Source organism: Melanerpes formicivorus, unplaced genomic scaffold (genome assembly GCF_026170545.1).
Source record: "Melanerpes formicivorus ecotype bairdi unplaced genomic scaffold, bMelFor1.0.p_v2 SCAF_84, whole genome shotgun sequence".
Classification (NCBI taxonomy): domain Eukaryota; kingdom Metazoa; phylum Chordata; class Aves; order Piciformes; family Picidae; genus Melanerpes; species Melanerpes formicivorus.
This window is the reverse complement of record NW_027142436.1, coordinates 2,654,191-2,678,236: the sequence shown is the minus strand read 5'-3', so window position 1 is coordinate 2,678,236 and position 24,046 is coordinate 2,654,191. Positions and strand designations below refer to the sequence as shown.

At 47.6% G+C, this 24,046-nt stretch overlaps 1 protein-coding gene across 1 annotated transcript in view; it reads left to right on the top strand.

Moving 5' to 3' along the window:
• KCNH1 (potassium voltage-gated channel subfamily H member 1) overlaps positions 1–21,688 on the top strand; it is a gene marked incomplete at its 5' end in the record, with an annotated part of 229,949 nt that extends 208,261 nt beyond the window's left edge. The window contains 1 exon segment of the mRNA XM_068165140.1: positions 20,509–21,688. Within this exon segment, the coding sequence (XP_068021241.1) occupies positions 20,509–21,357 (849 nt within the window).
• Positions 21,689–24,046: the final 2,358 nt, after the last annotated feature.

The window sequence follows — 24,046 nt, the reverse complement described above, 5'->3', positions numbered from 1 at the left end:
ATCTTGGAGGTCCTTTCCAGCCTGGATGATTCTGCGATTTCATGTTTTGATGGACACAGCACTTCTCCAGCGGTATAACGTTTCCTCTGCCCCTCAGATCTGGCATAATATCCCCAAAGCCATTATCTGTGGGTTAGATGTTTGTTTGTAACAGCTACATTTCCTCTCAGGAATAGAGTAGAGTAGAGTAGAGTAGAGTAGAGTAGAGTAGAGTAGAGTAGAGTAGAACAGAACAGAGTAGAATAGAATAGAATGGAATGGAATGGAATAGAATAGAATAGAATAGAATAGAATAGAATAGAATAGAATAGAATAGAATAGAATAGAATAGAATTAACTAGGTTGGAAAATACCTTTGAGATCATCAACCTATCACCCAACACCATCTAATCAACTAAACTATGGCACCAAGTGCCTCATCCAGTCTCTTCTTAAACACCTCCAGGGATGGTGACTTCACCACCTCCCTGGGCAGCACATTCCAATACCTAACAATTCTCTCTGTGAAGAACTTTCTCCTCACCTCATAGTGCATAAGACCCTTAATGGGCAGGTTGTGAGTTCAAGCCTGCAGTGGGCACTAGTGTCCTCCCTACTCTAGTCATGAGGTCTGTGGTGACAGGTTGGACTCAATGATCTTTGAGGTCTCTTCCAACCTTAGGAATACTGAGTACTGAGTACTGAATAAACCCCCCCTGGTGCAGTTTGAGACTGTGTCCTCTTGTTCTGGTGCTGGCTGCCTGGGAGAAGAGACCAACCCCCACCTGGCTACAACCTCCCTTCTGGGAGCTGTAGACAGCAATAAAGTCTTTTTCTTCCTTTGTGCTACTGAAGGAGGTTGCTAAATGAGCTCCATCACACTGTGTTTGTGAATGTCTATCCAAACTGTTGACCTGTGTCAGTGGTGTGGCTTCTGGCTTTAATTGTATGGTTGGCTAATTTTACTAATGACAATGTTTCATAGCCTGTTTTGGGTAAGAGGCATCTCTTGATGCCTCAAAACTTGGTAGTGAGCCAGCTGTAGATCAGGAAGGTTTTGTCTATTATTCCCATTAATTGCTCTGGCCATGTAATTCTGTCTTTATTTTCAGCAGCATTTTGTACATTCTTTTCCCTTTTTCTCAGCAGTAGCACAGCCTGTAAACATGAATTAGAATGAGGAGCTTGTCACAAAGGGGTAGAGCCTGGAGTTGTGCAGAGCTTCTAAATAAATAATAGTGACATGACTGAGCACTAATATGCAAGTTAGTATTTCTGGAAGTTGTAATCAGGCTACAAAATACCTGTCAGAGGGAAGAGCTTCAGTCCTGTTGAAGCTGACAGTGCTCCTGACAATAACAGCCCATACATTCTTCTGAGTGAGACTGGAAGCCTTATTACCTCTGTTCATCTGGACAGCATGGATGCTTTTTCAATTATGAACCTGTATTTCTTCTAAACACTTCTATATTAATGACCCAGTAGTGCACAGAATTGCACAGAAGTGCACAGAATTGAGTCAGTCATCAGCAAATTTGCAGATGACACCAAGAAGGGAGCAGATGTTGATCTGTTAGAGGGCAGAAGGGCTCTGCAGAGGGACCTCGATGGACTGGACAGATGGGCAGAGTCCAACAAGATGACATTTAACAAATCCAAGTGCTGGGTGCTGTACTTTGGCCACAACAACCCCATGCAGAACTACAGACTGGGGTCAGAGTGGCTGGAGAGCAGCCAAGCAGAGAGGGACCTGGGGGTGCTGCTTGATGGTAGGCTGAACATGAGCCAGCAGTGTGCCCAGGTGGCCAAGAAGGCCAATGGCATCCTGGCCTGCATCAGGAACAGTGTGGCCAGCAGGAGCAGGGAAGTCATTGTGCCCTGTACTCTGCACTGGTTAGGCCACACCTTGAGTCCTGTGTCCAGTTCTGGGCCGCTCAGTTTAGGAAGGACATTGAGACACTTGAAGGTGTCCAGAGAAGGGCAGTGAGGCTGGGGAGAGGCCTTGAGCACAGCCCTGTGAGGAGAGGCTGAGGGAGCTGGGGTTGCTTAGCCTGGAGAAGAGGAGGCTCAGGGGAGACCTCATTGCTCTCTACAACTACCTGAAGGGAGGTTGTAGCCAGGAAAGGGTTGGTCTCTTCTCCCAGGCAACCAGCACCAGAACAAGAGGACACAGTTTCAAGCTGCGCCAGGGGAGGTTTAGGCTGGAGGTGAGGAGAAAGTTCTTCACTGAGAGAGTCATTCATCATTGAAATGTGCTGCCCAGGGAGGTGGTGGAGTCGCCGTCCCTGGAGGTGTTCAAGAGGGTATTGGATGTGGCACTTGGTGCCATGGTTTAGTAGTCATGAGGTGTTGGGTGATAGATTGGACTTGATGATCTTTGAGGTCTCTTCCAGTCTTGGTGATTCTGTGATTTCTCATTTTTTAAAGCAAGTGGGTGCTGCTCTGTCTGAAGGGCAGGGTTGCCTCCTCACAGAACAAAGACTTCTTGGAAATGCAGGAGCCCCTGTGCTCATCCACATGTTGGCACTTAGGCTGAGGTTTCCTGATACCAGCCTTGCTTTGTAGCCCTACTGTGAGGACCTGCCAGTCGTAGTGTGCTTTGGGTTTTCAGATTATAATGCAAAACTAGAAGTGCTCAGGAGTGCTCTGGCAGGATATGACATTAACTGGAGAGGAATCTGTTCCTCTTCAGAATCAGAAGCCCAGTTTTGCTGTTGTAGCCAATAAGCTAGAGACAACTTAATAACACTGCAACATTATTACAGACTTATGATTTTTGTATGGCCCCAAGTCACATGCAGAAATCACTTGCTGAGACCCAGAATCAAAGCCAAACAACATGGGACTACAAACTGGGTAATTTGCATCTGTCTTTCAGAGGCTATGTGGAGAGAAGGAATGTTCTGTGGAACTTGAACTGCACAATGGGAGTTGCACTCTGAACATGTCACAAAAGCAGCCTGTGTATTTGTGTATCTTCTTACCCATCTACACATCCCAGAGGTGCGACTGAGGCTGACACTTTAACCTTAACTTAAGCAATTGTTTGTGGTAATAGAGAAAACAACCCCATGCAGTGCTACAGGCTGGGGACAGAGTGGCTGGAGAGCAGCCAGGCAGAGAGGAACCCAGGAGTACTGGTTGACAGCCTGCTGAACATGAGCCAGCAGTGTGCCCAGGCAGCCAAGAAAGCCAATGGCATCCTGGCCTGCATCAGGAATAGTGTGGCCAGCAGGAGCAGGGAAGACATTGTGGGTTGGTCTCTTCTCCCAGGCAACCAGCACCAGAACAAGAGGACACAGTCTCAAGCTGTTTCAGGTGAGGTTTAGACTCGAGGTGAGGAGAAAGTTCTTCACTGAGAGAGTCGTTTGTCATCGGAATGTGCTGGCCAGGGAGGTGGTGGAGTCACCATCCCTGGAGGTGTTCAAGAGGGGATTGGATGTGGCACTTGGTGCCATGGTTTAGTTAGTCATGAGGTGTTGGGTGACAGATTGGACTTGATGATCGGAGAGGTCTTTTCCAACCTTCCTGATGCTATGATTCTATGAAGTGACACCTGTTGTAGATTTTGATGTGAAGCTTCCCGAGCCTGTGCTGTCAATCCTAAAGTTCGCGAAGGTAGGACAGGCCATCCCATCCGTTCTGACAAGCCATCCCGTAGAACTGCAAAAGACAAAGTGTAATTGCTCCACAGTTTTCCCTGATGCCAGCTGATACACTGCTACAGAGATTCTTCAGCATCGTTGACTATATTGATCACATGCAGCTTTGGTTTCTTTAGCACCACTGTCAAAAGCATCCCAGCAGTGTGCCCAGGTGGCCAAGAAGGCCAATGGCATCCAGGCCTGCATCAGGAACAGTGTGGCCAGCAGGAGCAGGGAAGTCATTGTGCCCCTGTTCACTGCACTGGTTAGGCCACACCTTGAGTCCTGTGTCCAGTTCTGGGCCCCTCAGTTTAAGAAGGACATTGAGAGGCTTGAACATGTCCAGAGAAGGGCAACGAGGCTGGGGAGAGGCCTTGAGCACAGCCCTGTGAGGAGAGGCTGAGGGAGCTGGGGTTGCTTAGCCTGGAGAAGAGGAGGCTCAGGGGAGACCTTCTTGCTGTCTACAACTGCCTGAAGGGAGGTTGTAGCTAGGCGGGGGTTGGTCTCTTCGCTCTAGCAACCAGCACCAGAACAAGAGGACACAGTCTCAAGCTGTGCCAGGGGAAGTTTAGACTCGAGGTGAGAAGAAAGGTCTTCCCAGAGAGAGTTGTTAGCCATTGGAATGTGCTGCCCAGGGAGGTGGTGGAGTCACCATCCCTGGAGGTGTTCAAGAGGGGACTGGATGTGGCACTTGGAGCCATTGTTTAGTTAATCATGAGGTGTTGGGTGATAGGTTGAACTTGATGACCTCTGAGGTCTTTTCCAACCTTCCTGATGCTATGATTATTGTCAGGCCTTCTGTGTGTTTCCTTTTTTGTTTCCTTTGCTTACTTCCTAAAAAAAATAATCAAAAGAAGATAAAGAGAGAGAAAGATTGGATTGAATTTTTACATCATATTAGCACCAGTTCTTGGCAGATGCTGCATGGACTGTGTGCTAATCGATGCCTTTTTGTTTCCCTCATGTGTGAGTCCCATTCTCTGTGAGCACCACATGAAGTCATTTTAAGCTTTTAGCTGTCTATAATCTCTGTTTCTCCCAGACTCTGCGGCTGTTTCTGTATCTGAATTATTAAGTGCCAGAGGAAAAAATGTTGCCTTGCTGCTTGTTGTTAATGCTGAGGAAGACCTGCCAAATCTTGCAGTGTTTGTGCATGCTACAGAGGTGGAAAGAAAGGAAACTTGCAGGACTAATAATAGCAGCAGCTCTGTGGCTAGGAGCCTCATAATTGTAACTCCATGACGACAATCTGATTCAAACCAGGATAAAGTCCATATCGCTCATCTGTTGTATCAGCTCTGCCACGTCAAAGTTGAAAAGAAGTTTGGATGGTTTTGCATTAGAGAAAGATATGGTTGTCACTTCAGATGCAGACTGGTCCTTCCTAGCACTTGAGAAGGTAGGGTTTTCAGTATACACAGGATGAATTTTGAATGAAGCATCCCCTGATCTTTAAGCCTGCCTCATGCAGAGCTGACACAGTGCTTGCATTTGCAATCAGATAACAAGAAGACCAGAATACACTTGCTTATATCTTCTTAAACTACCTATCTCTACAACTACCTGAAAGGAGGTTGTAGCCAGGTGGGGGTTGGTTTCTTCTCCCTGGCAACCAGCACCAGAACAAGAGGACACAGTCTCAAGCTGCACCAGGGGAAGTTTAGGCTGGAGGAGAGGAGAAAGTTCTTCACAGAGAGAGTCATTTGTCATTGGAATGTGCTGCCCAGGGAGGTGGTGGAGTCCCCATCCCTGGAGGTGTTCAAGAGGGGATTGGATGTGGCACTTGGTGCCATGGTCTAGTCATGAGGTCTGTGGTGACAGGTTGGACTCGATGATCCTCAAGGTCTCTTCCAACCTTAGTGATACTGTGATCTTACTTCTACCTCACCCTTCAGTGCATTACCTTCCTGGGAGTGTGTGGTGTTGAACATGAGTAACTCCATTACCTTTCAGAGACAGAATTGTGAAGTTTAGTTTCCAAAACTTTTAAACTCCTAAGCTATTTCTGGTCTATTTCAGTGTATTTGTCTGTCCATGGTTAAGTCCACTCCTCCAGCCCATCTGTATGTGGCATCCCTTGCTTGATGGCCTGAGGAATCATGGGCCCACCAAGCTAGAAATAATTTGCTCTTACATTGCCAGTCCAAATCCCCCTGAGCTACTTCGTGCCATGGTCTAGTCGTGAGGTCTGTGGTGACAGGTTGGACTTGGTGATCTTTGAGGTCTCTTCCAACCTTGGTGATACTGTCATACTGTGATACTTGATACTTGCTGTGATTCAGCAGGCAGCAGCATCCTCTTGTGTTTTGCAGACAGCCCAGAGTCAGTGAAACTCCTCAGTGTGCTGTTCATCATAAAAGTTACTACAGACAGTGGACTTCCTAATCCTCTCTGTACCCCAAGTGGTCTTCCCTACTGTACCAAAACATCATGGCATTTTTAATAGTTTCATTTAAAGCCAGGCAAGTTCCAAAACAATATCAAATCTACAGAGCACAAGAAGCTAAGGGCTTGTTGGATCTGCTTCTCCCTGTCTGCAAGTGAAGGGTGTGATGAGAGTAAACCTCTGTCTGAAACAGGTGAACAGCCAGCTCAGATGTTTAAGGCTTACATGTCTGAGCCTTTACTGTATTTTATTCTGATGGTTTTCCCTCTATCACCCTCCTTGGACATGTTTCCTCAGTAGCGAGCAGGGCAGCTGTTCCAGAGTTGGCCTATGCAGTTGTTTAGGATTGCCTATGAATGCCTAAGGAAGCAACAAGAACAAAACATCCTGTGTGGCAGTTGCTGGAAACACTTTTGCATCTTCCAGTTAATTTTACCTCAGGAGATTTCCAGAGCAGGATGGTATTTGGTTGCTGGTGGTGGTGTTTCTTTGTTTGGGGTTTTTCTGGGGGGTTGGTTGGTTATTTTCTGTTTGGCAGCCCTTGATGGCTTGCTGTATCAAGTGCTTGCCTGCTCTGTTGAATCCCTGCAGACTTCTTTGCATTCAGAGCATTAACATCTTTGACATGTCTAATACACTCAGGTCTTCACCATCATGAACTTGTCTTTGGCTTGTATGTGATGCCAGCTGCTGTAATTTGATACTGTAGTTTCTTACTAGGTAAGACACTGTGTAATTAATCCTTGTCTGCCCTTGTTCATGCCATGTCTGATTTGATATACCCCTGTCACATTCTTCATGCACCCAGCACTGGCTTAGATTTGAAGGTGGAGGGGGTTGTTAATCTCATGCTTGCCTGTGAGAGCAAGGGCTCTCCACTTGTTGCCCTGAGGCAAGCCAAGGATGAAGCACTGGGACACCCCAAGGGAGTCGAGGGGGACTCATCTCAGGGGGTGGCACAGCCAGCACAGCTGAAGTGCCTCTGTGCCAATGCACACAGCTGGGGCAGCAAACAGGATGAATAAAGGGCACTGTGTTGCTGGAGTGCTATGACCTAGAGGCTATCACTGACACTGGGTGGGATGATTCCCATGAGGGGAAGGTAGGGATGGATGGGTACAAGCTCTTTAGGAAGGACAGGCAGGGCAGGAGGTGTTGCTCTCTGTATCAGTGAGCAGCTGGAATCAGTGGAGCTCCACCTGGGCAAGGATGATGAGCTGGTGGAGAGCACATGGGTGAAGGTTAAGGGAAGCCAGGGGAAGGTGATGTTACTGTAGGGGTCTGCTACAGGCCCCCTGAGCAGCAGAGCCAAGCAGATGAGGCACTCCACAGGCAAATGGAAATGGCTTTGTGTTCACAGGCCCTGCTCCTCGTGGGGGATTTCAACCACCCTGACATCTGCTGGAGGGACAACACAGCCAGGTACAGCATTGCAGGATGTTCCTGGAATGCATAGGTGACAACTTCCTCCTCCAAATGGCAGAGGAACCAAGGAGAAAAGGCTGTGCTGGACCTTGTTCTCACCAATGGGGAAGGGCTGGTGACCAGTATGAGGCTCAGGGATAACCCTGGCTTTCAGGGATCAGTACTGGGACCAGTCTTGTTTAACATCTTTGTTGGTGCCATGGACAGTGGCATTGAGTGCACCCTCAGCAGGTTTGCTGATGACACCAAGCTGTGTGGTGCAGCAGACAGCTGGAGGGAAGGATCCATCCAGAGGGACCTGGACAGGCTGCAGAGCTGGGCCCATGACAACCTCATGAGGTTCAACAAGACCAAATGCAAGGTCCTGCAGCTGGGTCAGAGCAATCCCAGGCACTGATATAGGCTGGGCAGGGACTGGCTTGAGAGCAGCCCTGAAGAAAAGGACTTGGGGGTGCTGGTGGATGAGAAGCTCAACAGAAGCCAGCAGTGAGCACTTGCAGCCCAGAAAGCCAATCCCACCCTGGGCTGCATCAAGAGAAGCATAGCCAGCAGGGACAGGGACAGGTGATTCTCCCCCTCTGCTCTGGTGAGACCCCACCTGGAGTACTGTGTCCAGTTCTGGAGCCCCTATTACAGGAAGGATCTAGAGGTGGTGGAAGGTGTCCAGAGAAGGGCCAGGAGGATGAGCAGAGGGCTGGAGCACCTCTCCTGTGAGGACAGACTGAAGGAGTTGGGGCTGTTCAGTCTGGAGAAGAGAAGGTTCCATGGAGACCTAATTGTGGCCTTCCAGGAGCTGAAGGGGGCTCCAAGAAAGCTGGGGAGGGACAAGTTAGGGTGTCAGGGAGTGATAGGACTGGGGGGGATGGAACAAAACTAGAAATGGGTAGATCTAGATTGGATGTTAGGAAGTTCTTCCCCATGAGGGTGGTGAGAGACTGGCACAGGTTGCCCAGGGAGGTGGTGGAAGCCTCATCCCTGGAGGTTTTTCAGGCCGGGCCGGATGTGGCTGTGAGCAACCTGCTGCAGTGTGAGGTGTCCCTGCCCATGGCAGGGGGGTTGGAACTGGATGATCCTTGAGGTCCCTTCCAACCCTAACAATTCTATGATTCTATGAGCTTTGTGTAAAGGAAGCAGGCACTTAAATTACTGCATCTATACTTCCATCTGGTCAGATGAGAGAGTGCTGTTGAGAGTGTTGACCTTTTATCTTTCTGCAAGGCAGTCTTCAGTTTTAATGGCCAACTTAGCATGGGTTCTCTGAAAAGTCTTCATGAAACAGAGTGCCCATTCACCTCTTGTCATAGCTCAGGGAAGAAACAACCTTGGAGCTCTGCTAGATAGTTCTAGAAGAACATCAGCAAATATTGAGATTGGAAGAGCAGTGGGCAGCAGTGAGCCAGCAGAGGAGAACAGCTGGAAGACTCTTTGTTTTACTTGGCTTTTTAAAAGGATCTTCATATTTAACTACATCAGCTATATAGTCTAGCTTTGGGCAAGAGTGTAGAATGGGATGGAATGGAATGGAATGGAATGGAATGGAATGGAATAGAATAGAATAGAATAGAATAGAATAGAATAGAATAGAATAGAATAGAATAGAATAGAATAGAATAGAATAGAATAGAATAGAATAGAATAGAATAGAATTAACCAGGTTGGAAAAGACCTTTGAGATCATCAAGTCCAACCTATCACCCAACACCATCTGATCAACTAAACCATGGCACCAAGTGCCTCATCCAGTCTCTTCCTAAACGCCTCCAGTGGTGGTGACTCCAGCATCTCCCTGGGCAGCACATTCCAATGGGAAATCTCTCTTTCTGGGAAGAATTTCTTCCTAACATCCACCTTAAACCTCCCCTGGTGCAGCCTGAGAGTGTGTCCAGTTCTGGGCCCCTCAGTTCAGGAAGGACATCGAAACACTTGAAGGTGTCCAGAGAAGGGCAACAAGGCTGGGGAGAGGCCTTGAGCACAGCCCTGTGAGGAGAGGCTGAGGGAGCTGGGGTTGTTTAGCCTGGAGAAGAGGAGGCTCAGGGGTGACCTCATTGCTCTCTACAACTACCTGAAAGGTGGTTGTAGCCTGGAAGGGGTTGGTCTCTTCTCCCAGGCAAGCAGCACTAGAACAAGAGGACACAGTCTCAAGCTGCGCCAGGGGAGGTTTAGACTCGAGGTGAGGAGAAAGTTCTTCACCGAGCGAGTCATTCGTCATTGGAATGTGCTGCCCAGGGAGGTGGTGGAGTCTTTGTCCCTGGAGGTGTTCAAGAGGGGATTGGATGTGGCACTTGGTGCCATGGTTTAGTCATGGCATCTGTGTTGATAGGTTGGACTCAGTGATCCTCAAGGTCTCTTCCAACTTTAGTTATACTGTGATACTGTGATACTGTGATACTGTGTCCTCTTGTTCTGGTTCTGGTTGCCTGGGGGAAGAGACCAACCCCCACCTAGCTACAACCTCCCTTCAGGTAGTTGTAGAGAGCAAGAAGGTCTCCCCTAAGCCTCCTCTTCTCCAGGCTAAGCATTTGAGCATTGAACACTGCCTGTTAGAGTTAAACATACTGGCACATAAAATTCAAACATTGCCAAAGAGTTAGAATCAGAAAACTCAGAGTTAAATTGAAAATAGGGGAAGTTTAGGCTGGAGGTGAGGAGAAAGTTCTTCATAGAGAGAGTTGTTAGCCATTGGAATGTGCTGCCCAGGGCGGTGGTGGAGTCCCCATCCCTGGAGGTGTTCAAGAGGGGATTGGATGTGGCACTTGGTGCCGTGGTTTAGTCATGAGGTCTGTGGTGACAGGTTGGACTTTGAGGTCTCTTCCAACCTTAGTGATTCTGTGAACTTTGTCTCTTCTGTACCAGTGAAGCATTACTGTCTAAATTCTGCACAGCAGTAGCAGCCATCTAGCTGTAATACTCCTGCAGAGATTTTTAAACAGAAGGCTCTAGAACCAGTTTCTAAACCCAATTGTTTTAAGTGCCTGAGAATAGGAATGTCACTGCTGTCAGACAAACTAAAGTCTTGAAGCAAAAATTGCAGGACTCTTTTCCCAAGATGTGGTGATGCATCTTTCATTGCTCTCCAACTAGACATTTTTCTGGTTGTATCAAGATTCCCTTAGGGAATGCTCCTTCTGAGCAGCCCTATGGCCTGGCTTGTGCTGGAGGTCACATTGCCATTTATTCTTTCTGGTATTATCCTAAAGAAATTATGAAAGTCATATTCATGAAGACTGTCCACGTTGCATTATTGAAATGATGCTTGGGTTTCAGTGCTGAGCACAGGCAAACCCAAGTGGAGCAGCAGTTGCTGGGCACTCCGCATCTGACAATCAAATAGCTCTTCAAGGATTCATTTATGTCCACCTGAGTTATTAATACTTGGAGCAGAAATCATCTTGACCTCAATCTCTGAAGGCCTTAATTCTACACACACAGCTTGCAAATTCTTTGAAAAATAAAGAGACAGAGTCTGCCCCAAAAACATGGAATGGAATGGAATGGCATGGAATGGCATGGCATGGCATGGAATGGAATGGAATGGAATGGAATGGAATGGAATGGAATGGAATAGCATAGAATAGAATGGCATGGAATGGAATGGAATGGAATAGAATGGCATGGAATGGCATGGAATGGAATGGAATGGAATGGAATGGAATAGCATAGAATAGAATGGCATGGAATGGAATGGAATGGAATAGAATGGCATGGAATGGCATGGAATGGAATGGAATGGAATGGAATAGCATAGAATAGAATGGCATGGAATGGAATGGAATGGAATGGAATGGAATGGAATGGAATGGAATGGAATAGCACAGAATAGAATGGCATGGAATGGAATGGAATGGAATAGAATGGAATGGAATGGAATAGCATAGAATAGAATGGCATGGAATGGAATGGAATGGAATGGAATGGAATAGCATAGAATAGAATGGCATGGAATGGAATAGCATAGAATAGAATGGCATGGAATGGAATGGAATGAAATGGAATGGAATGGAATGGAATAGCATAGAATAGAACGGCATGGAATGGAATGGAATGGAATGGAATGGAATGGAATGGAATGGAATAGAATAGAATGGCATGGCATGGAATGGAATGGAATGGAATAGCATGGAATGGAATGGAATGGAATGGAATAGCACAGAATGGAATGGAATGGAATGGAATGGAATGGAATGGAATGGAATAGAATGGCATGGAATGGAATGGAATGGAATGGAATGGAATAGCATGGAATGGAATAGCATGGAATGGAATGGAATGGAATAGAATGGCATGGAATGGAATGGAATGGAATGGAATGGAATGGAATAGAATAGAATAGAATAGAATAGAATAGAATAGCACAGAATGGAATGGAATGGAATGGAATGGAATGGAATGGAATGGAATAGCATGGAATGGAATAGCATAGAATAGAATGGCATGGAATGGCATGGAATGGAATGGAATGGAATGGAATGGCATGGCATGGCATGGCATGGCATGGCATGGCATGGCATGGTATGGAATGGAATGGAATGGAATGGCATGGCATGGCATGGCATGGCATGGCATGGCATGGTATGGCATAGAATAGAATAGAATAGAATGGAATAGAATTAACCAGGTTGGAAGAGACCTTTGAGATCATCAAGTCCAACTTACCACCCAACACCATCTAATCATCTAAACCATGGCCCAAAGTGCCTCATCCAGTCTCATTTTAAACTGCTCCAGTGATGGTGACTCCACCACCTCCCTGGGCAGCACATTCCAAAGGCCAATCTCTCTTTCTATGAAGAACTTCTTCCTAACATCCAGCCTTAACCTCCTTAGGTAAGACTTCCTCTTCACAAATAGGTTATGCTGAGGAAAGAAAAATGTATTAGGTGTAACCCCATCTTTCTTGGACACGGCTACTGCACGGGCAAGGATATGGCCACAGCCTCTGTGCTGTCAGTGGGACATATGGGTGCAGGCAAGGAACAGAATGTGTCAGAGCATTTCTCCACTTCTCTGAGTGAACTGCCCCAAAATAAAATTGCTATTGAGGCATCATAACCACATGCCAGGTTGGATGGGGCCTTGAGCTGGTTTGGTGTCCCTGCCTATGGTAGGGGCTTTGGGACTGGGCGGTATTTAAGATTCCTTCCTCCTCAAATCATTGTATGATTCTGTGCCTCAGTTAAAGGCTTCTAGGACTGCAGTACTCTGTACCTAACACAGATGCATTTCAAATCTAGGCTGAGTGCCCCACAGCAGTCACAGTGGTGGCAGATTTGGAGACTTTCCTTTTTAATTAAAAATGGAATGATGAAATGAGACAAGATTGGCTGTGCTACAGGCTGGGGTCAGAGTGGCTGGAGGGCAGCCAGGCAGAAAGGGACCTGGGGGTGCTGGTTGACAGCAGCTGAACATGAGCCAGCAGAGTGCCCAGGTGCTCAAGAAGGCCAATGGCATCCTGGCCTGCATCAGGAACAGTGTGGCCAGCAGGAGCAGGGAAGTCATTCTGCCCCTGTACACAGCACTGGTTAGGCCACACCTTGAGTCCTGTGTCCAGTTCTGGGCCCCTCACTTTAGGAAAGAGTTGCTGGAAGGTGTCCAGAGAAGGGCAACAAAGCTGGGGAGGGGTCTGGAGCACAGCCCTGTGAGGAGAGGCTGAGGGAGCTGGGGTTGCTTAGCCTGGAGAAGAGGAGGCTCAGGGGAGACCTTCTTGCTGTCTACAACTCCCTAAAGGGAGGTTGTGGCCAGGTGGAGGTTGATCTCTTCTCCCAGGGAAGCAGCACCAGAACACGAGGACACAGTCTCAAGCTGCGCCAGGGGAGGTTTAGACTCGAGGTGAGGAGAAAGTTCTTCACTGAGAGAGTCGTTCATCATTGGAATGTGCTGCCCAGGGAGGTGGTGGAGTCACTGTCCCTGGAAGTTTTTAAGAAGAGACTGGATGAAGCACTTGGTGCCATGGTTTAGTTGATTAGATGGTGTGGGGTGATAGGTTAGACTCAATGATCTCAAAGATCTTTTCCAACCTAGTTTATTCTGTATTCTGTAAATACACACTTTTAGGCCTGGTGTTTAAATTTCATCTTATTTCATCTCAGTCCAGCTTTCTTTGTCTGTATTTTGGTCCTCACATGCTATTAAAATGCTCTCATTAGATTGTTTTTCTGTACTTAGGTCTTGACGAGGATGATGTTATGGAGAACTACATAGCTTGCAAAGTAGAAAGCCTCTGTGTTTGTATTGGCTGCCAGGGAGGTGGTGGAGTCCCCATCACTGGAGGTGTTCAAGAGGGGATTGGATGTGGCACTTGGTGCCATGGTTTAGTCATGAGGTCTGTGGTGACAGGTTGGACTTGATGATCTTTGATGTCTCTTCCAACCTTGGTGATTCTGTGTATAACCCACAGTCTAGGAGATTTTGAGGGGACAAAGCACTATCCTTTCCCAGACAAAAGATGAATGCTTGGAGAGGGAGAGGGGAACTGCTCTACAAATTTTAATAGGCTCTTTGGCATGTTATTTTGGGTTCAACCTTTGATCAAGATCCATATTTGTAGCCCTGTCAAATTCTACATGCAGTTTGCTGTGCAGGCCCAGTGTCCAGGCTTCTCTTCCTTATAAGAAATGAGACTTGCTTGCTTTTGCTTTGTGCTCTCACTGCTTGTGGGAGCAGGTGCACATCCAGCAGCATAACAAACAGCCACATTTTCTGAACACCTTGGATGCTTTTGCTTTTGCTCTTGTCTCAACAGTTGTAAGGAAACAGAGCATTTGTACCAGTTCTTTCTGGTTTTGGGGGGTTTTTCATAAGGACTTGCTTTTAATCTTAAAAGAGATGTTAACAAACTAATATCCAAAATGCAGTTATGTAAAGTCTTTGTCAATTACTGCTGAGCTTTGCATAATTATAGCACTTTTGCTTAGCACATCATTTCAGAGCTGTCTTGGGAGAATGTGGCATTGGCAAGCTTGCAAAGAAGTGACAGCTTTGCCTGGGCTTCCCAAAGACAAGTTGCTCTCTGACAGGTATTTATCCAGTGTCTTAGGAGGTAGTTAAAAGAAGCCAGCTCAAGATTTGGAGGCTGTACTCACTGGCAACATTGTGTGGGTTTGATTTGCACTGCATGAGTGCAGCTTGTCACATAAATATACACATATAAAAGATGTCAAGCAGGATAGGAGGCCTGAGGATTGCATTTCTGCTTTCACACAGGTGATTGCTGCTGAGGTGTGCTTGATGGTGTAAGGCTTCGTGAGGAAAATGGAAATTAGGGGTCTCATCAGCCTGGTAGCAGCTACCCAGGGCAAAGGCAGTACTTATGTAACTGCTTCCTCCTCATATGTTCCTGTTTCTGTTGCTGTTTGACCTCTTGAAGGACCTCTTGGCTGCACCCAAAGAGTGGCTGTCAATGGTCCATGTCCCAGTGGAGGACAGGGACAAGCAGAGTCCCTCAGGGATCAGTCCTGGGACCAGGCTTGTTCAACATCTTTGTGGGTGCCCTGGACAGTGGCATTGAGTGCACCCTCAGCAAGTTTGCTGATGACACCAAGCTGTGTGGTGCAGCAGACAGCTGGAGGGAAGGGAGGCCATCCAGAGGGACCTGGACAGGCTGGAGAGGTGGGCACAAGCCAACCTCAGGAGGTTCAACAAGACCAAGGGCAGGGTCCTGCATCTGGGTCGAGGCAATCCCAGGCACAAATCCAGGCTGGGCAGGGACTGGCTGGAAAGCAGCCCTGAGGAGAGAGACTTGGGGGTGCTGGTGGAGGAGAAGCTCACCAGGAGCTCTCAGTGTGCACTTGCAGCCCACAAAGCCAATCAGATCCTGGGCTGCATCAAGAGAAGCATAGCCAGCAGGGCCAGGGACAGGTGATTCTCCCCCTCTACTCTGCTCTGGTGAGACCCCACCTGGAGTACTGCCTCCAGTTCTGGAGCCCCTATTACAAGAGGGATCTGGAGGTGCTGGAAGGTGTCCAGCGAAGGGCCACAAGGATGAGCAGAGGGCTGGAGCACCTCTCCTGTGAGGACAGACTGAAAGAGTTGGGGCTGGTCAGTCTGGAGAAGAGAAGGCTCCCAGGTGACCTCATTGTGGCCTTCCAGTATCTGAAGGGGGCTACAAGAAGGCTGGGGAGGGACTGCTCAGGATCTCAGGTAGTGATAGGACTAGGGGGAATGGAATGAAGCTGGAGGTGGGGAGATTCAGGCTGGAGGTGAGGAGGAAGTTCTTCCCCATGAGAGTGGTGAAGCCCTGGAATGGGTTGTCCAGGGAGGTGGTTGAGGCCCTGTCCCTGGAGGTGTTTAAGCCCAGGCTGGATGAGGCTGTGGCCAGGCTGATGTAGTGTGGGGTGTCCCTGCCCATGGCAGGGGGTTTGGAACTACATGATCCTTGTGGTCCCTTCCAACCCTGACTGATACTATGATACTATACTATGAAGGAGTGAAGGTATGTTCAGGGCTATAAGGCTGACCACCACCCAGCAAGAAGGCTGGTGGTAGCTCTTCTGTGGCTAACTGTGCTTAACATCAACAGGGCTCATCTAGGCAGTGCAATGGAAAACAGTGAGGGCTGTGGAGATAAAAGCACTACCAACAATTTATCTCTCAGAGTTCATCTTTTTGCATTTGCTTCTCTTGTACTTGAGTATGGAGACCATTCTAGCTGCATGAGATCCACCCAAGTATTGGTTGTGCTAGGTTGTTACTAACTTGCTGAGACTTTCTCTACTGGCCTCTCACCTGTATGATGCTGTTGCAGGGGCAGCTTCTAACAAATAACTTACCCATTTCTGTTGCAAAAGCCACTCATTAAATAGTGGCAGATGCTCCAATGCTTACCAGGGAAGGTGCTGAGCAGGCTGCATGCATCAGGGATTGGACTAGACAAGGACTCTACAAAGCAGCCTGGCTTCTAGGTTTTTTAAGCAGCTGGGTGCCCTCCATAATATCATAGTATCAGTCAGGGATGGAAGGGACCACAAGGATCATCCAGTTCCAACCCCCCTGCCATGGGCAGGGACACCCCACACTAGATCAGCCTGGCCAGAGCCTCAGCCAGCCTGGGCTTAAACACCTCCAGGAACAGCGCCCCAACCACCTCCCTGGACAACCCATTCCAGGGCTTCACCACTCTCATGGGGAAGAACTTCCTCCTCACCTCCAGCCTGAATCTCCCCACCTCCAGCTTCATTCCATTCCCCCTAGTCCTATCACTAACTGAGATCCTGAGCAGTCCCTCCCCAGCCTTCCATGGTGCCCCCCATGAGGGTGACCATAGCACCCCCCAGTCACACACCCATTCTGAGCATGGACAGAAACCACAGAGTCCAGAGGCACGGATCCCCCTGCTCACAAAGATGTGCTGATGTGCAGAGTGACAGGAGCCCCATCTGACCACCTGGCACAGCGCCCCGCGGATGGCCACACCACTGCCAAACACGCAGCCTCCGTGAGAGCGTGGACCTGTGGGCACTGACTTCTGCAGGGACAAACTGACCTGTCTTAAAATTGCCTTGGAGCTTAGTGCCACTTGCACCACCCTCAGCCTGCTGCTGGAGTGACCGCTGAGACCCTGCCTGGCACTTCCAGGCTCCAGCAGAGTGCGCAGAGTGGGCTGCCATTTTTCCTTCAATTAAAGCAAGGGATGGGCAGTGTGTGGGAAGCCATTAGCCTGGAGCATTGTATTGATTCTCCCTTCCCAGTGAGTAAGGATTATGTTGCTTTGTCTGCTTTCTACTGAGCTCACTGCAGACCCGAATCTCCTGGGGGGGAAAAAATACTCTCAAGTACGCTGTTGTCTTATCCTTATCTCACATTTAGTTTCCTAATTGCAGCTTGGAAACAAAATATCTTTCCTGCTAATTTTATTCTTTTTATATTAGGGAAATGCTGCCAAGTCTGACAACTTCTTCCTTCCACAGATGCCACATTAAGATGGTTGTTTTCCCCTGCTTCACAATGACAAAACTGTCAAGAAGCATTGGAGTCAGGAGAAACATGTGTTGTGTGCGCCAGTGAAGCAGCACTTACTATATTTAGTTCCATTTAAATCTGCCTGCAACAGAGAGATGGGTTTGTTTACACACTTTCTAATAATGATTTGAATCTGAAAGTTGTTTCTGCATTGGAGAGTGAAAACTTTGAGTGGATTTTCCCAAAAGCAGCTAAAGAGATTAGATATCAGCTGGAGGCTACATCTTCTATACTCTGTAATACTCTCCATTACTGGCTGCACACGGCTTGAATGGCTTGGCTTGGTGGAAATCTGACTTAATGTCCAGGCACATAGAGTGATGGTGAATGGAGTTAAATCCAGTTGATAGCCAGTCACAAACTGTCTTCCACAGGGCTCAGTATTTGGGCCAGTTCTCTTCAATATCATTATCAATGATCTGGGCCAATTCTCTTCAGTATCTTTATCAATGATCTGGATAATAATAATAATAATAATAATAATAATAGTAATAATAAACAACCAGGTTGGAAGAGACCTTCAAGATCATCATGTCCAACCCATCAACCAAATCAACCCACTTAAACAACTAACCCATGGCACCAAGCACCCCATCAAGTCTCCTCCTGAACACCTCCAGTGATGGTGACTCCACCACCTCCCCAGGCAGCCCATTCCAATGGGCAATCATTCTCTCTGTATAGAACTTCTTCCTAACATCCAGCCCAAACCTCCCCTGGCACAGCTTGAGACTGTGTCCTCTTGTTCTGGTGCTGGTTGCCTGGGAGAAGAGACCGACATCCGCCTATCTACAACCTCCCTTCAGGTAGTTGTGGAGAGCAATAAGGTCACCCCTGAGCCTCCTCTTCTCCAGGCTGAGCAGCCCCAGCTCCCTCAGCCTCTCCTCACAGGGCTGTGTTCCAAGCCCCTCACCAACTTCGTTGCCCTTCTCTGGACACCTTCCAGCAACTCAACCTCCTTCCTAAACTGAGGGGCCCAGAACTGGACACAGGACTCAAGGTGTGGCCTAACCAGTGCAGTGTACAGGGGCAGAATGACCTCCCTGCTCCTGCTGGCCACACTCTTCCTGATGCAGGCCAGAGTGCACCCTCAGTAAGCTTACAGCCTACACCACATTGGTGGAAGTGCTGGCCTGCTTGAGGAAGGTAGGAAGGCTCTACAAAGGGATCTGGACAAGATGAAGTGGTGGGCTGAAGTCAACTGTATGAGGTCTAATAAGGCCAAGTGCTGAGTGCTGCACTTTGGTTACAACAACCCCAGCTTGGCTTTTCCAACCAAAAGAATTCTGTGATTCTATGAAAACTTCAGATTTGGGGATGTCTTGTTTTGAAGCCAGACTATTTACTGTTTTTAATACCACACTGGTGTTTTTACACTTGGGAATTACCAGAACCAATATAAAACACATGAAGATTTTGAAGAGAACGTGTTGCTGTCAAGTCCAGGGAAGAAACATGGCATGGCAGCACTTTGGGCTTGTGTGGGGGCATTGTGAGGCTGTTCCTAGTGTCATGAAACTCTTGGGCTGCTCCCAGTATCATGAGATTTTTAGGCTGCTCCCATAGGGACAGCTTAGCCTACAGGCTCAGGAAGATATCATCAGGAGGGTAGATGGAAAATTGATGTTACTTTGTGTAAAAATCCTCCCTTTTCATCAAAGGAAATCAATAAAACATGATGCTCCTCAAGCCTCTGCAGTAGTCAAGCCACAAACATCTTCCCCATGTCTTACAGAGCCCACTCCCCACTGTCCCTATACCCCTGACTGTGAGACTGCCCTGAGCTTTACTTCATCCCTAAACTGCAAGCTGCTTCTAGAAGGTGTGGGAGAGAAGGAAGAATAAGGAGCACTTTGCAAACTGCTATTAGAGAGTCCAGGGTAGTCTCCTGCACTGAACCTATTAGTGGCCAAGCAGCATTAAACTCATATCAAACCTTTTTCATGGTATGTAGTGAGCGAGCTCTGGAATGAGACAGATGTTAAGACATGGGAATGGCTCTTTGTAATATTAGAAACTTGGTGGCTAAATCACAGAGTTAAGGAAAACAAATACAAGAAGTCACTTTAAACATAAAATAGACCAAGTAATTTCCAGCCTGTGTTTGCAGTGGTGCTGCCTTGCTGACCTCTCAGAGCTGGAGAAGTCTTTTTCTTCATTTTTTTGTCTTTCTGGTATTGTAAAGCAGATGGAGTAGGCTTTTAAATAACTAAGACACAGTGCACACAAGGTAAGACTCTTGAAACCGTTGCCATACATGTGCAGAAGTTGTGCATGTGTCTGATAAGTGCAGTGCTACAGGCTGGGGTCAGAGTGGCTGGAGAGCAGCCAGGCAGAGAGGGACCTGGGGGTGCTGGTTGATGGTAGGCTGAACATGAGCCTGCAGGGTGGCCAGGCAGCCAGGAGGGCCAATGGTATCCTGGCCTGCATCAGGAACAGTGTGGCCAGCAGGAGCAGGGAGGTCATTCTGCCCCTGTATACTGCACTGGTTAGACCACACCTTGAGTCCTGTGTTCAGTTCTGGGCCTCTCAGTTTAGGAAGGAGGTTGAGTGGCTGGAACGAGTCCAGAGAAGGGCAACAAAGTTGGTGAGGGGTTTGGAGCACAGCCCTGTGAGGAGAGGCTGAGGGAACTGGGGTTGCTTAGCCTGGACAGGAGGATACTCAGGGGTGACCTTATCACTCTCTACAACTACCTGAAGGGAGGTTGTAGACAGATGGAGGTTGGTCTCTTCTCCCAGGCAAGCAGCACCAGAACAAGAGGACACAGTCTCAAGCTGTGCCAGGGGAGGTTTGGGCTGGGTGTTAGGAAGAAGTTCTACACAGAGAGAGTGATTGCCCATTGGAATGTGCTGCCTGGGGAGGTGGTGGAGTCACCATCACTGGAGGTGTTCAGGAGGAGACTTGATGGGGTGCTTGGTGCCATGGTGTAGTTGATAAGGTGGTGTTGGATGATAGGTTGGACACGATGATCTTGAAGATCTCTTCCAACCTGGTCTGGTCTATCCTATCCTATCCTATCCTATCCTATCCTATCCTTGCAGATCATTCTTTCCTTACAACTTGTCCCCACTTGGCAGATGTGCAGCTAGTCACAGAGTGAAATCTCTTTCTCCCTGCAGATCGTGTTCCGGAAAATCAGCGACGTCAAACGTGAAGAAGAGGAGAGAATGAAGAGGAAGAACGAAGCGCCTCTGATCTTACCCCCGGACCACCCGGTGCGCCGGCTCTTCCAGCGCTTCCGGCAGCAGAAGGAAGCGCGGCTGGCAGCGGAGAGGGGCAGAGACCCAGATGAGCTGGACGTGGAGAAGGGCGATGCTTCGGGGGAGCACTCCTCCGCCCGCGCGGTGGTCAAAGCCAGCGTTGTGACTGTACGGGAGAGTCCAGCGACCCCTGTGCCATACCAGTCTGCTTCCACATCAGGGGCGTCTGACCAGGCAAAGCTGCAGGCCCCCACGTCAGACCACACAGCGTGTAAGGTGTCGGGGGAATACCCTCGGCGAAAAGGCTGGGCCAAATTCAAAGATGCCTGTGGGAAAGGTGAAGACTGGAACAAGGTCTCTAAAGCAGAGTCCATGGAGACTTTACCAGAGAGAACTAAAGTTTCAGGAGAAGCTACCCTGAAGAAGACGGACTCTTGTGACAGTGGCATTACAAAAAGTGACTTGCGCTTGGATAACGCTGGGGAGACGAGAAGCCCACAGGACCACAGCCCAGTCCTCCCTGAAGTCAAGCATTCCTTTTATCCCATCCCAGAACAGACTCTTCAGGCCACCATGCTGGAAGTAAAACACGAGTTGAAAGAGGACATCAAGGCTTTAAACACAAAAATGACCAATATAGAAAAACAACTCGCTGAGATACTTAGGATATTGACCTCAAGAAGAAGCTCACAGTCACCGCAGGAGTTGTTTGAAATATCGAGGCCCCAGTCTCCAGAATCAGAAAAAGACATGTTTGGAGCTAGCTGAGGTGTTTCTTTGGAAAAAAAAACAAACCAAAAACAGACAAACAAATAAACCAACAAAGAAAGAAACAACCCTCCTTAATGTTTTCAATTTACTCTTCTTGCAAATGAGTGAGGGGCCAGGTCAGTAAGCATGTGCCCTGTGTCTAAAAAGGTACGGTCACAAGAATTGCAGCCTCCTGTCAAGATGGCAGCTGACTCTGAAGCCTTTTTGACAAGCAAGGGTACAGTTTCTAAAGTTGTTGTTGTTTGGTTTTTTTTCCCCCTCTGTTGGTACCCTTTTCCCCTCACTCTCCCTTTTGGAACAAGAGTTCTGACAGCAGCAGCCATCCCTCTGAGCCCCAGGTGACTCCTGAGGTTTCTGGAGCATGCCTTACACGGTTGGCTTGGGTTTTGCCCACAGGAACAAACACCTGGCAGGCTGCTTACTTTTTCAGTGTTTGGGGGGGGTTTGGTTCTCTTGCTGCTGCTGTCACTTCCCCTGTACAGCATGTTAAATGTCACAGTATATTTTCATATGTGTAGTAATGCAAAGAGCAGTAGGAGACGTGTATTTCATGCCAGTAGAATGGGTGCTACTTGGTAATGAAGTGGGGTTTGGGGTGGTTTTTTTTGGATAACCAAGGAAGGGCTAGAAAGACGAAAACAAAATAGGTACTTTTTAATTGCAGACTGAGCTATTGCTAAAGCAATTGCATTTAACAAGATCCTCAACAGCAGTCACAGTATTTCAGGTCTGTTAATTACATAGAATTACATAGAGTAAACCAGGTTGGAAGAGACCTTCAAGATCATCGTGTCCAACCCATCAACCAATCCAACACCACCTAAACAACTAGCCCATGGCACCAAGCACCCCATCAAGTCTCCTCCTGAAAACCTGAAAACACTGATTTTCAAAACCTTAATTTCTGTCTCAGATCTCTTTGAGTGTTTTTGTTTTACCTTTGCTTTTAACTCCAGCTGCTGGAGGACAGAGGGTTGGACGTGCAATGTGCCTGAGCACAGCCCGCACAACAAATTGAGAACATCAATAGCAGGTCCTGCATATTTGTTTCCCCATGAAAATATACTGTGGCATTCATGTCCTGGTTTTGCTCTTTAATCCTTGTCACATTCTTATTTGGAAGTTTCTGTTTTGCTAATGTTCATTGCAGCCAAAGGCTTTCTCAGAACTTTTAAAGATCTTAGATTTTGGCACTTTCTCCTCTGCATCCAGATACATTGTCCCTGATTTAATCTGGGTAGTAAGCAAACGGATAGTAGAGGTGGGAATACAGTACATGCTGTATGCAAGTGCTATTGCAACCAGGAAACAAAAAGGTCTGCTTCTTAAAGAAGGAGATGTTTCCAAAACCTTTATTTTCATAACCTTTGTGGAGGTAGATTGAAGCACTTTACTGAAACTACTCTTACTCATTTAGATAGGGTAACATATCATGGCCTGGGTTATCACCTCGGGGTGCAGGTGTATATTCCCAGTATATGCTCTCCACTGATCTGGTATGTGCACTATTTAACAGTAGGTTAGAGCTGGGAAGCATGGTGCAACACTTTTTAGGCTTTTCATTTTAAAGGCAATAGGTCTTACCACAGTGTGGGGGTAGTCAATCTTAGCTTTCTTGTCGTCCCCCCCATGGCACTAAATCATTTACAAAAACCCCACATGATTTGGGGGGGAAGATTTTTGTTTGTGTTAATTAAGGATGAGAAACAGAAAATTACCCATCTGAAAGGATTTTTGCTGGTCTGGTGCTTGGACAACGCAATGCAGAACTGTGTCAGACATCCCTGAGGAGGTGTGAGGTTCACAGATCCACCAGCACAGTTGTGAGGCCATGCTGTACCAAGTGGGTCTTGAAGTCAGCATCTTTGCTTGTGTCTGTTCCTGTGGTAACTGCCCTTGCTCTCAAAGATGCCGACTATTCCCAGCACAGCAGATTTAGGATTGACTTTCACCATGGTTCAATATGTAAATACCGGCAGATTGTGCATTCTTACCCAAGGAACAGCTACCAGGATCAAACCTGTAGTTTGCTTTTTCCCTCCCACAAGAGAGGGCCATAGGGAGGTGACTAACTCTGAAACTGAGGTGCCATTTCCTTCCCTTATTTCTAGCTCTGTGCACAGGTTTTCTCAGTTATAACTGGTGTCTTTCACAGTTATGCACTGCAAACATGCAGCACTGAGGAGTGTTCTCTTTGACCATAGTCACACTGTGTGTTTAGTTCTTTAATCACTCTAAGTGACAACAGTTAGCTGTAATAGCTGTAGCATCAGCTGTGGCTGTAAGAAATCCATGCATCAGTGATTTCAGTTAGAAACTCTTGAGTGACTTTTTTTCTTTATAGCCTCCTTAGTCAGTAAATTCATCAGCTAATGATAAACTCATCAGCTAATGAAATTATGCCAAGTAAACCACAGGTGTACTGACACACGTATAACTGGTGTCCCAGAATTCCAGCAGGTTTATAGGGATCGGCTTGGCGCCAATTTCCTAATCCAGGCAAGTTCCTCCTCAGCATTGTCTTCCTTGCACTAGGTTTTCTTTGTAAAATGTTTGAAAAGCTGGAAGTCTCCTTGAACTTCAGTCTTGTTTCGCTTTGTGGAACCCTGGTCTAGGTGGGGCTGTCCCTGCTGGCTGCGGGGAGCTCAGACTAGATGACCTTCGGAGGTCCCTTCTAGCCTGGACT